At 27.6% G+C, this 13,059-nt stretch overlaps 2 protein-coding genes across 2 annotated transcripts; one reads left to right on the top strand and one right to left on the bottom strand.

Annotated features, from left to right (window-relative positions):
* Nucleotides 1-618: 618 nt before the first annotated feature.
* PGO_142100 (hypothetical protein, conserved) lies at nt 619-9,479 on the bottom strand (the record flags this gene model as incomplete). The annotated part of the gene is made up of 4 exons (XM_028690204.1): nt 619-690; nt 824-1,300; nt 1,519-7,880; nt 8,357-9,479. 4 exons carry the CDS (start codon nt 9,477-9,479, stop codon nt 619-621), a joined length of 8,034 nt encoding a protein of 2,677 aa, XP_028546005.1.
* Nucleotides 9,480-12,226: 2,747 nt separating this feature from the next.
* Nucleotides 12,227-12,866, top strand: PGO_142110 (hypothetical protein, conserved; the record flags this gene model as incomplete). The annotated part of the gene is made up of 3 exons (XM_028690205.1): nt 12,227-12,250; nt 12,421-12,516; nt 12,759-12,866. 3 exons carry the CDS (start codon nt 12,227-12,229, stop codon nt 12,864-12,866), a joined length of 228 nt encoding a protein of 75 aa, XP_028546006.1.
* Nucleotides 12,867-13,059: the final 193 nt, after the last annotated feature.

Here is a 13,059-nt window from a genome sequence, read left to right on the forward strand (position 1 = left end):
GAAATTATTAAAAAAATTTTTCTTTTAAATGAAAATTGGAATGCGAAAACAAATGAACATGTAAAAAGTTGCATAAATAAAAATAACAAAAATAGTGATGTATCGAATTAACACACAATAAAAAAAAAAAAAAAAAAAAAAAAAAATTTCGGGAGCAAATATTAAAAAATGCACTAATCTTTAAAGGAAAAAAAAAAAAAAAAAAAATGCATACATGACATTTATGCATTTGTATCAGTGCACACGCAGGTGCTTTTCCTTCAACACACAAGAGTACAACTTTGCAAATTTGCATATAGACAGCTTTGCAAATATGCAAATATACAACTGTAAATATGTACAAATGTACAATTGTAAGTGAATACAAATATATAACTGTAAGTGTGTACAAATGTACATAAAATTCAAAGAAATAAAACTTGCTAAAGGTTAAAAGGTTGCAAAATAGTAAATATGCAAGTAGAAATTTAATTAAACACAAACCGAGTTACATGTTCTCGTTTAAAAAATGGCAAAACAGAAAAACTCTTTTTAAAAGACATCGATATAAAAGTTAAAGAGCGTAGTTGTGAACATAGAAACGAGGGAAAGCACCTATGTGCTAATATTTGCTTAAACTTAGCTAACTATTGTGTCTTTTATTCTGTTTAAAACAGCACGAATTCTTCTCCTCAGAAAGAAACTCATGACCTAATAATGGGGATAAAAAAAGGGATAATAATTTTGCACATACATTAAGACATATATATGTATATGCACATGAACAATTGTAAAAAATACGATGCAACAAAATTTTAAGTGAATTTCTAAATAAAGGAATTACATTTTTAACAACAAAAACGGGTTTCGTAAATGTGCGGTCTAAGTTATTAATCATTTCTTCTACAGCGTACGAACAATTTCTTTCATTTACTTTACATTTATCATTTAAAATTTCATAAAATTTCTGATCCATTGTAACTAAAAATGCTTTTTTACTTTTTCTTAAAGGAGTAGGAATGTTGACATAATAGCTTAATTCGTTTAAAAATACATGTCGAAATTTATCTTGTATTTCGATCAAGGGAGATAAAACGTGATTATGTAAATCCTGTTTTTTACTTTCGCGCACTTCTTCGTCATTGAAATTGTATATTATTTTGTTAAATGCATCTTTCGTCATTCTGTATAAAATGTTTCTGTTCATAAATTTTAATATGAAGGAAACGTACACCCCTTGATTTGGTTCATCCCCAATTAGGGTTACATTTTTTCCTCTTAACCCTTTTAAGCAGTTGACGAATGGGTGGAAGGGAGTGACCTGCAAAAGGAAATATGCCAAGGTTCTCACGTCAGCAGACATGTATATATATATATACATATATATATTCACGCTCATACGTATGTACGAACTCAAATATGCATGCCCATCACACAATCACAATAAAAAAAAAAAAAAAATAGATTCAGAAGGTTCCTATTCAGCGTTATCGTAAAAAATAAAGACATATATAAAGAGCAAGCATATAGGAATAGTACCTGTTCTGGGATTTTATGAAAACTTTGTAGCTCTGGAAATATTCCGCTGATTTCATCTTTTAAAAGAAAATATATTTTCATATTATATGATTTAATAGCTGATGATATAATCTCAGTTGTGTATTCACTAAATTCGTAATCCATTAGAACGTTGTAAAAGAAAAATTTTATCAAGCCTTGATCATTTTTATATAGATGATACTTTATTCCTGTTTCTGTAGTTATACTTAACACCATATCAAATTGTGTACTATGGCTACTAGCCAAAGAGTTGCATTCGTTTCTATCACCACGCGGCTTTTGTAACACCAACCACTGCACAATTAGATGCATAAAATCAGCCAAAGTATACATTTCATTTTCATATCTTTGGAAATTCATCATGTTGGAAACGATATTAAAATTTATTGTGTTAGTAGTGAATTTGAAATTTTCATTTTTTAACTTTTTCTTTTTAGCTATATATATATACGCTGATGGAATAGTTATCTTATCAAAAACATTTGTTGTGTTGTTATCATGAAAAAAGTGTACGACTTTCTTATGTAAAAAATGTAGACATTCCACAGTTCCATAGTGATAAGTACCATCCTTATGATATACTCTTATCATATTTTTTTGTCGTCTCTCAATGAACGAAATATTTCTTGAAACTACGTCTCGGTCGTCATTTATATATTCCTCATTTGTGTTTTCCGAACTTCTACGCTCCTCATTAGTGTTTTCCAAACTTTTACGCTCCTCATTAGTGTTTTCCGAACTTCTACGCTCCTCATTAGTGTTTTCCAAACTTTTACGCTCCTCATTAGTGTTTTCCAAACTTCTGAATTCCTCATTAGTGTTTTCCGAACCTCTGAATTCCTCATTAGTGTTTTCCGAACCTCTGAATTCCTCATTAGTATTTTCCGAACTTCTACGCTCCTCATTAGTATTTTTATTACGTGGCTCATAAGCCCCAGTCCCCTCAGAATATATACCATCTGAGGAATGCTGCAAAGACTCGGATTCATTAGTACTACTTTCTATCCCTTTTTCATAAACGGCATTACAAATTGTTACTAAGGTCAACAAAATAGAATTCTCCTTCCTGTTATTGTAATAATTCAGAGAAGCCTTAATAATATAAGAGGGGTTCATTAATTCTATGTTATACAGTGCCGAGATGACTTTATTAAACGAGGATTCTTTAATAAGTGTCCCTGTGACATTATTGTAAAAAAATGTATTTTGTTCATTCAATGATAAGCAACTGAAATTTGCACGTTTTATCTTACTTCCTACCTTTTTATACATAACAGTTTTATCTAGTTTAGATTTATAATTTTTGTATATAAAATAAATTAAATTTTTCAAAGTTATTTCCTTTGACCTAAGCAATGATATATTAAAAGACAAATAAAAATATTTAGATGATCCCGATCCCGATCCCGATCCCAATCCCAATCCTATTTTTATTTTCATAGTTTCATTTTTTCGACTACTTGAAATATTTGGAGTATAAACATGTCCAATTTTACCTAACCTTTTCGTGCATTTTATTAATGTTTTTCTATCAATTAGATGTAAGCTATTTCTAAGAATAACATCTAGGTTAATATTCACAGGTTTAAAATTTTGCAATATAAATAAATCATTTGGATTAAGAGATAATTCAGGTTCTTCCTTAATTATTTCTTTTATAAGAGTTCCTATAGGTTTATGTAAATCAATGGCCTGATTTTTATTTGTATATCCTTGTAATAAATCGGTTTCTGCATATTTCACTTGTAGATGAGTATAATTCACACATTTACACTTATCACTCACTCCCCAAAACATATTATTAAAAAGTGCAGCTAAATTTGTGTTCATATTTTTTATTACAAATTTGTCTAATTTTATAACAAACTTATTTATAAGAGGAATATTATGTTCATAGATTACCTCATAATCTGAGTTGTCCAATTTTAGTGGAGATAATTTTAACTCGTCTATATCTCGATCTGTTTTTTTTCTTTTCATGTAAAATAAAAAATTCTGTGCACTTTTAAAATCAATATTACTAAGTGTTTGCTTTATGTAACGCCTCAATCTATTATTTATCTTGTTCGTGTCAATACTGTACACAGTTTCATTTACAGCATACAAATTTATGGAAATGCTAGTGTATAAATTTCCCTCATGATAATTATTATAAATGTATTGAGACAACAATAAATTACTGAATTCATTGAAATTTACTCTCTCCATACATCTATGTATAATAGTTTCAAATGTATCATTGTTCTTTTCGTCTAAGGGAAAATTCTGCAATTCATATAATTTAAATTCGTAAGATAATCGTTCGTGCAAGGTAAAATAGCCATAAAATAGCAAAGATTTTAACAAGGTCATTTTTTTAACGCTATACCATTTATCATATATTCTCGCCTTTAATATTGCTCTAGTATCAGGTATTGAAAAACCTTGCAAAATTGGTAATAAATTTTTAACATTATCCTCCTTATCTACCAAATGTATCAATTTCTGTTTGTTAAGTAAATACATGTCAAATATATCAGGTCTATAAGGTTCAAATTCAATAGAAAAGGTTTTCATTACAGTACCTATGATTCTGTTTTTAAAATAGTAACATGCATTCGTATATTTCTTCATATTATATGCATCTAGTTGCGAGTAATTTATTTTATGTTCAAAACTTTTACCAAATGGTATATTATAAATATTATCTTTATCATTTTTCCGCGTTTTTCGAAACTCCTTATTCATATTTTTAGGTTCATCAAAATTGTGATGCTTAGAAATTTTTGTTAAATGTGATTTCTTCCTTTGAATAACCATACTATCAGTTTTTTCTTCATCGGTGCTTACTTCACTGCTTTCATCACTAGTACTATAATTATTATCATTACTACTTTCTTCCTTATATCCAGACACACCACGACGTCTTGACATCTTAGGAAATTGATAAAATGAAATACCATCCCTTTCATCATTAGATGAAGATGAAAATTTTTCCTTAAGTGTATCAAAAGTATAAGAATCCTCTGATGAATGTATATCTTCTGATTTTTTTATGCTTACTGCTTGTGTGTTGTAAAAAAAACAAGTGTCTACATTGTCATATTTGTTTTTAATTGTCTTTTTCACAGAATTAGTTGTTAATCTTGTTACATTTTTATTTTTCGCCTTGACAAAAAGAGTATGCAGTTTTTCTTCTTCTGTATAATTCATAAGCTCGCATTTTTCGTTAAACCATTTATAAACATATTTTTCTGATAGCTTTTTTTGCAAATATTTCACACTAACATTTAAATATGACCTAAATTTAAATATACTTAGTCTTTTTCTGAAAAATGGATTAAAAGATTTTATCCATAATAATACCATTGGGTTTCTTTTAATAAGACTTAATATATATTTATCGGTGGGATATTTTATTTTTCTTTCTAATTTTGGTAAAAAAAAATTTTTTTTTATAAAAAGCGTAGATAAACTTAAACCCATGGAAAAAACATCACTTTTTAGATTATATATGATAGAATTGAAGTACGACTGTAACTTTTCAGGAGCTGCATGTATTGCACTTCCTATGAAATTCCCATAACTACCTTCTTCAATAGTATCATTAAAACCACCTAATAGAACATTTACATATTTATTCTTTTCATACCTCCTTTGAACGTAAAAGTTATCTGCTTTTATGTTTCTATGAACTAGACCTAAAGCATGTAAATAAAACAACCTAGATGTCACGTTTAAAAAGAAATCATACTTAACATTATAATCTCCTTCCAGCATATTATAACTGTTCATAATAAATTGAACTGCATCTTTTTCTTTTCGTATTCTTAATTTAAAAGCATACTGATGTACACTTCTACTAATATCCTTTAATGCTTTACTGAAAATAGACATGTTCGTTTCACTTTCATTTTTTCTTATTATCCCTGTGGGTATATCCCAATTCATAGTTTCCAAGGCACATTCAGAAACTAGTTCAAATAATTTATCACTCAGAAATGCTACATGAAGTACATTGAATGTATCGTGATTATAAAAATATTTGATATTCTTATAATTCCTGCACGGACTATTAAACGAATTTAATAAATAATGAACTAATAGCAAATAGGATTTTAATTCTTTCTCAAAGTTGTCATCATTTTTGTCATTAAAAAAAAAATTGATAGCTGAATAATAAGGGTAAAAATCTGCATTCATTATGACCCCTCGAGAGTCCTTAGACTGAATAGTCAGATTTTTATCATTTCCAAATTTGAACATATTTAATACTTTGAAATAGTTACTTTGTACCGTGTTGTAGTATAATTCCTTATAATATGTGGATCTAAGAACACATAATATATTATCTCCTAATAACCACTTCAATATGAACATATTTTCTGTCTCCTCTTGAAATAAACCTATAAATATTCTATTCTCATGTTTTTCTAATATATCTTTATACATTGGTAAATCTTCACTGTTCCCACGTACCTTCTCATTCAAACTTTCACCTGTTATGTCATCTCCTTCTTGTTTGTTGTCACTAGAACTGGAAAACTTCAATGAATTCTCTGAAGGTATTACTCTACCTTCTGATGATTGTAATTTATGGTGAGAGTAAGGGAAATTTTCTTGATTATCTTCTTCTGAAGTATTTTCCACAGGAGATTTATCAGGAGAATGGTTTTCATAAAGATCACTATTTTGCAATTCATCTGATAGGAGTGTTTTATCATGAAAAATTTTATACAGAAATGGAATTAATGAATCGTACTTATGTTCTGAATTAATTTCATTTTTTTCGTTAAAATATTCTTCAAAATTTGGGTATGCACTCATCTGGCCAATTTCTATGTCTTGCTTTTTTTCAAAATTATCTGCACCATTTTTATTATACATTTTATTATCCTGTTCATCAGATTTTTGATCAAAAGATTCAAAAGATTTTCTTTCAAAATAATCGTTAAAATCTTCTTCATATTTTTTAAAAGAAGTTTCCTTTTGTACTGACTCTGGTTGTTGTACTACACTTGGGATTCCTTCAACAAGAGTATCACTTTTTTGTTGTGGCTGATGGTTCTCATTATTTGTATTTTCAGTCAAAGGAATTGATTGATCCTTTATCGGTTCTTTATATTCCCTATATTTTTCTTCTATTTTTGATTGCTCTATAGATTTGTTTTCACCTGATGCAACATGTTCGTTTGATGAATGAGTACTTATAAGTTTCTGTGTTTCCTGATTGTTTGTTTTATTATCTAAAAAAATTTCATCATCCGGTTCGAAACTAAAAAATATGGGATTCCTTTGCGAATTCTTACTTTGTTGTACTGTCTTGGACTTTTGATTTGTGTCTAAAGCTTTTAGAAAACTATCAGCGATAGATTTAATTTCTTCATCACCATAAATTATGTTTTTTACTTTTTTAATATATCCAAAAACATTGCCAAAATAGGAGTTATTACTATCATTGCTACTTTTTTCATTCTTAGAAAATTCCCTCGTTATATTATCCTTTACATTAGTATTTTTATCTTTTATATCATATTCCCTACTAACTGATTGGGGCGTTCCGCTGAAATACATATCACTGGTACCCGGCTTATTGCTAATCGATTCAGAAGAAGTATGAATAGAATCATACACGTTTTTATCATTGTAATTTTCATTTTTAGAAGTAGAATTATCATTGTTCGCATTTATTTCAATACTTATATCAGAATTTTCTTGGCTATATTTGTCTTCCTTCATCTTATTGTCATGATACATTGATACATTTCCATTGTTGTCCTTTCCAACATTATCACTATGTAGTGTTGTTTTTAATTGAACAAATGATGATGCATCAGCCTTCTGAATATGTTTTATGGACTTCAACTTATTTATTTCCTCATGTCGTACATTATTATCAATATCGTTTTTTTTATTTTGCGCCTTCTCTACCAAACTGTAATGCTGAGGTAAATTTAAACTGGTACTATTAAATCTAATATTAAAATTGTCAAACTGTTTGGATATATAAAAATATGGATAAAAGAATTTATATTTGTGACTCTGGATGAAATATTTTGATAGCCATGAGTAAATGAAATCGTATTTTATAATAGCCTTATTTTGTAATTCAAAATGTATAGGAGAATACTTATTTAGATAGAAGTATTTATCATGCTCATTTACAAATCCTCTACTATCCATTAAAATTTCTATTTCAAACATGTCACTTAAAATATTAATTTCTTTAGAATGTTTAGCATCATATGTGAATATGCCATTGTTACTTGTCTCGAAAATAATAACCTCATCATTTTCTTCAGTTTCGATTATATTGTCTCTCAGGAAATTGTACACGATAAACCGGTCTTCAGCCTTCGTAACTAAGAGGAGAAGGAGAAAAAATGGAAATTGGAAAATTGGTTACATTTTTTGTTAATAATAATACGTTTTCATATGCAAAAAAAAAAAAAAAAAAAAAGGCATACGCGTTTATTACACCCTTCACAAAAACATAGAAACCAACAGACGAGGTTAATTAAAACGACAAGACACACTCCCTGTATTGTATAAAAAAATGTCATTTTGCTTAACAATAATTTTATACAAACATAAGCAAAACTAACAAATCTTAATTGCAGCTCAAGAATAATTGTGCACAAAATTTTGAAAAACACCGTGTTGATTCCTCACAGAAGAATAAAATAGAGTAAAATAGAATAATATAACATTTTAACAAAATTGAACCCATGCAGGTAGTGATATAACACATGATGAAAGAGGAAAAAAAAAAAAAATTCTATTTAGAGAAACATTTCTATTTTTTTTATAGTGTATTATGTTTTGAATTTGTTCTTACGATCTTTATCAAGGTCACACAATATCTGATGGCTGTTTTTCACCCTCCTATGAGATACATATTTCAAATTATTGAATGGACTTAAATCATTCAATATATAATCATCTAGATTGAGAGAATAATTTTTTTCAGAGTGTTTTTCTTCTGGACTTACAGGGATCATAAAATGAGGATCAATAATACTGTAATTTATATATTCCAAATATTTCCTCTTAGCACTATTAAATGTATTCAAGTCGTAAAAAAGATTATCATATGTTATATTTAGTCTATTTTTTAATGATTTTCTTAATGTTTCAAAATTCTTTAATTCATTTGTGCTAAATGAAATGGTTTCATAAGCAGTTTCTATTTCTTGATTACACTTTGCTGTTATGTTATAATTATTTTTTTGTAAAACCTTCATATTGGCATTAAACCATTTTGTTCTTTGGTTAATATTTTCATTTAGCGAATTTTTCACAACAGCAAAGGTGGTAACATAAATAACCTTGTCTTTGAAAAATTGAAATTTCCCTTCATATAACTCTTTTCTATTATTATTATCATCATAAAAAGATTTAACATAAACCAATTTTAATTTTCCCTTAACGAAAGAAAATCTTTTAATATCATCAATGGACGTATGTATTATAGGAATATTTTTATTTTCTACCCTTTCATCTTCCTTTTCATTCAACCCTTGCTGGGCTTCTTTTTCATATTTTTTCCTTATTGCTTCTGCCAGAGCGTTTGAAAAAAAGTTCGTTATAGTTGCATTTAATTGACCTATTCTGCTTATTGTGTTAGCATAGTAACCCATGTTGCTTCCAAAACCGATTCCGTTTCCTATACCTATGCTGCTACTACTCCCACTATCACTATTATAAACATCCTTGTTATCTGTATCATTGTGAATATTGTTTCTAAAAGAAGAACTTATATTATCTTCCCCATGCGTACCACCGTCATTCGTGTCTCCTTTTTCATCGACATTATTAAAATCTGAATTATGAATACCCTTTATTTTTAGCGAATATATAAAAAAAGGAAAATCAAAAATTTCCTTTTTTACATAGTTATTTAAAATTAAAATGACTACATTAAAGATAAAAATTTTCTTTACAAAAGAAATAAATTTCATTATGAGTATATAAACAGAATTAACACTAAACCATATTTTCCTGAGATCCGATGATAATTTTTACTTTTCATTTATAAATAAATATCATCCTCATTGCGCTAATCATGGAAGCAATATGAGGAGAGACAAATTTTACTAAAAAGTATATATAAATATGTATATATAAACATACCAAAGTATGTACACATCTGTATCTATTTTCACATGTTCATACATGCACCTTCCTCACATGTCTAAATGCAAAAGACATATTTCTCCTGGTATATTCATACACCATTACAATAAAGCGGAAAAATAACTTCTCCTTAATCTTTTACTTTTAATTATAACGATCGTATTTTTTTTATTATTTTTTTTTTTTTTTTTCATTCCCCACGCCAAATTAATATTCAATCAATGTGTTAATAATGTACTTTTTAAAATAAATGGATTCCATTTTATTTAAAAAAAAAAAAAAGAAGATTTTTTCTATTCACTTATCTGTGTAGATGGGAATATTTATATATACATTGTAATTAATAATAAGCTCTAATTGTTGTGTTATTTTTTCCTGCTAATTGTATGTGCACAAAATTGCACTTTCGATTATGTATTTTTCTTTTATAGATGTGTTTTATAAGATTTTCCATTTACAAAGAGTGGTACATTTTTTTTTTTTTTTTTTTTTTTTTTACCCCATTTATGCTTATGTATATTAAAGCAAAAAAGCTACAAATTTAAAAAAAAAAAAAAATCGCAAAATTGTTAAATAGTTACTACAGACGACAGGTACACTATTGCAATAAGTGTGTCTTTTGGTATGTTGGGTTGTGCTTAGAGGAAAAAAAAAAAAAAAAAAAAAAAAAAAATCATTTTTTATAATTTTCCAAATGAGAAAAAATGTTAAAACCCTCGAAGGGTTTCACAAAAATAGGAAATAAGAGCTACGTTTTATATATATACTGAAGTGCCGTCCCTTTTGAAGAAATTGTAAAATATTAGAAAAAAAAGACATATGTTTTGCATGTGTTCTTATTTATTTTAGTTACATTGTATATTCGTACCTACAGGCACAATGATGCATGGATAAGAAAAAAAATTTGACTCCTTATATGGTGAATATAAAAAAATATAAAACTGAATTAATTAAAACTTTATATTCTTATGGGAGGCGTTCAAAATTTATGCCTCACTACTTTGAATTTCGTGGGTATCACTATGTATATTATGAAATAGTTAAAATTAGCTCATTCGTTATATGTTCTGTACAAAAAAGGAATATCTGTTAACTGAAAACGTTCTTCAAGCATTTTCTAAAAATTACAACGATGTTCATGTTTCAATATATATGCGTTAACATTTACAATTAACTTTTTATTTTTTTTTTCACTTTTGTTGTATTTTTCCCCTTATCAAACAAATAATATTTTGTTAAATTACCATGCACAAGTAGACAAAAATAAAAAGATTTACACGCAACTACTGATTAATAATAAACGCACTTTTAGAAAAGACAAGGGAATGTTATAAAAATTACTGCTTTCCTTTTAAATAACTGTGTTTATGTATTTTTGGAGATGGCTGTACGTTTAATGTGAAAATACAGTTCAACCCTAGGAGATATGGGGCATGACTAATTTTAGTTCTTTTGCAACACTGTTCCTTTTCTAAGTCTAATTTTTCTAATTTTAATAAAGCAGAATGGGAAATTGTTTTTCCCCATAGGAGTAAATATATCTTATGTTTTCTTTGCACGGATGTGAAGTATCAGGGAGACGGAAATGATACAAATGTGTGTTCATATGTGTATATATACACATACATGTATATTTATTTAATGATTGGAGCTCAACGGTAATCGTATAAAAACATTTTTACACTTGCAATATTTTTAAATGACTCTTAACCATAAAAACGTTGTAATCCGTTAAAATAAAAAATCGAGGAGCATACAATGTAATTAAGATTTAAAAATGTTGCAAAAAATTCTCGATTCACAAATGTACATATTGTTGCAGGTCATGTTTCATGAAACATTTTTTTTTTTTTTTTTTCGGTCATTTGAAATTTGTGATTCAAATTTTTGATTTTTTCATTCTTGCTATATATATATAGGTGTTTATTTATTTATTTCCTTTTTTCTTCTGTTTTGTTTTGCGTATTTAGTTTTATATACACAAAGGTTATATATATATATATATTATGTACATTTTAGCATTGGATGCCTTCCATTCCATGGATCACTTTTTAACTTTTTTTTTTTTTTTTAATAATTAATTAAATTTCTTAATTTTTTACAAATTATGTGTTTAAACACATGCAGCATTTCTTCCCCACTGTAGAGAGAAATATTGGGCATTTTTTATTCACTGATGTTACGTGTTTTCTTCTTCTTCATATATATATGACGCATATGTGTACGCAATGAATATATACAAACGTATAGTATAACATTATCATGTAAAAACTATTTGATATGTTTAAGAATATGAAGCAAGATAAAATATCCATTTTATAAAACACATATTAATTTCATAAGAATTCCCCTGGATTTTTTATTCACAGAACGTAAAGTATGACATAATAAAAATATCCCACGATATGTATACACAAATACACGCATTAACACCCCCACACACACACAAGTTAACACACAAAAATAGGTTTGTGTGTACACCTTAGTGAACTTTTTTAATTTTGTCCATTTAACATTCATTTAATTTTTTTTCTTAATCAAAAGGGAAATTCACTGTATTAAGAAGAGCAAAATGGGAAAAGGAAGCAACGCTTGTGTAAGTTTTAAAAAATGCATATAAAAGAAAAAAAAAAAAAAAAAAAAAAGCACACACCTGCATACACAATTTCGCAATTACCTGGGCGATTATAAATAAATGCATGTTTAACATATATACACACCTTCTACAAATGCCTCCTAAACATGTACACTATAAATTATGAACAGAAAAGAAACCAAGCAAGGGAGAGGAAGAATGTTGAAGTAAAAGCTGGGAAGTCTCAGTTGAAAGCCAACAAAGAAGCTCTAAATGTCATTTGCAAAGTAAATCTACAAAACAGTGCGAAAAGTTTGCATGTTTCATATATATATATATATATATATATATATATATGTGCTTGGATTTCGTACCTTTTTGCCCACATGCATGAATAAACTAACAAATGAACAAAAAAAAAAACACCTATGCTTACAAAATAGTATGATTCATTTTGGGCGCGAAAGTACGTAAAAGTTTCCAAAAAATATATATCACATTTTCTTGCTCTTTTTGTTATTTCCACCAGGTGTGTTATACAGTTTTTATGCAGACACAAAGCATTGCACAATTAGCTGAACATGCCCAAAATAAGCATAATAAGGATGTAAAGGAATGTTTTCCTGATAAATTTTAAAGTTCGCAACATGAGTAGATAACCTCTTTCATATATGTTTTCTTAGTCTAATCCCTCGTCAATTTTTATAACCTATGTTGTTACTTGAATTTATTGTTATTTTTCCTTTTTTTTTTTTTTTATGTAAATTCATATTTTAAAATTAAACTTATTTTAAAAATAAAAAAGCTGTGTAACTTGAAAAAAAAAAAAA

The sequence above is a fragment of the Plasmodium gonderi genome (genome assembly GCF_002157705.1).
Source record: "Plasmodium gonderi DNA, contig: Chr14, whole genome shotgun sequence".
Taxonomy (NCBI): Eukaryota; Apicomplexa; class Aconoidasida; order Haemosporida; family Plasmodiidae; genus Plasmodium; species Plasmodium gonderi.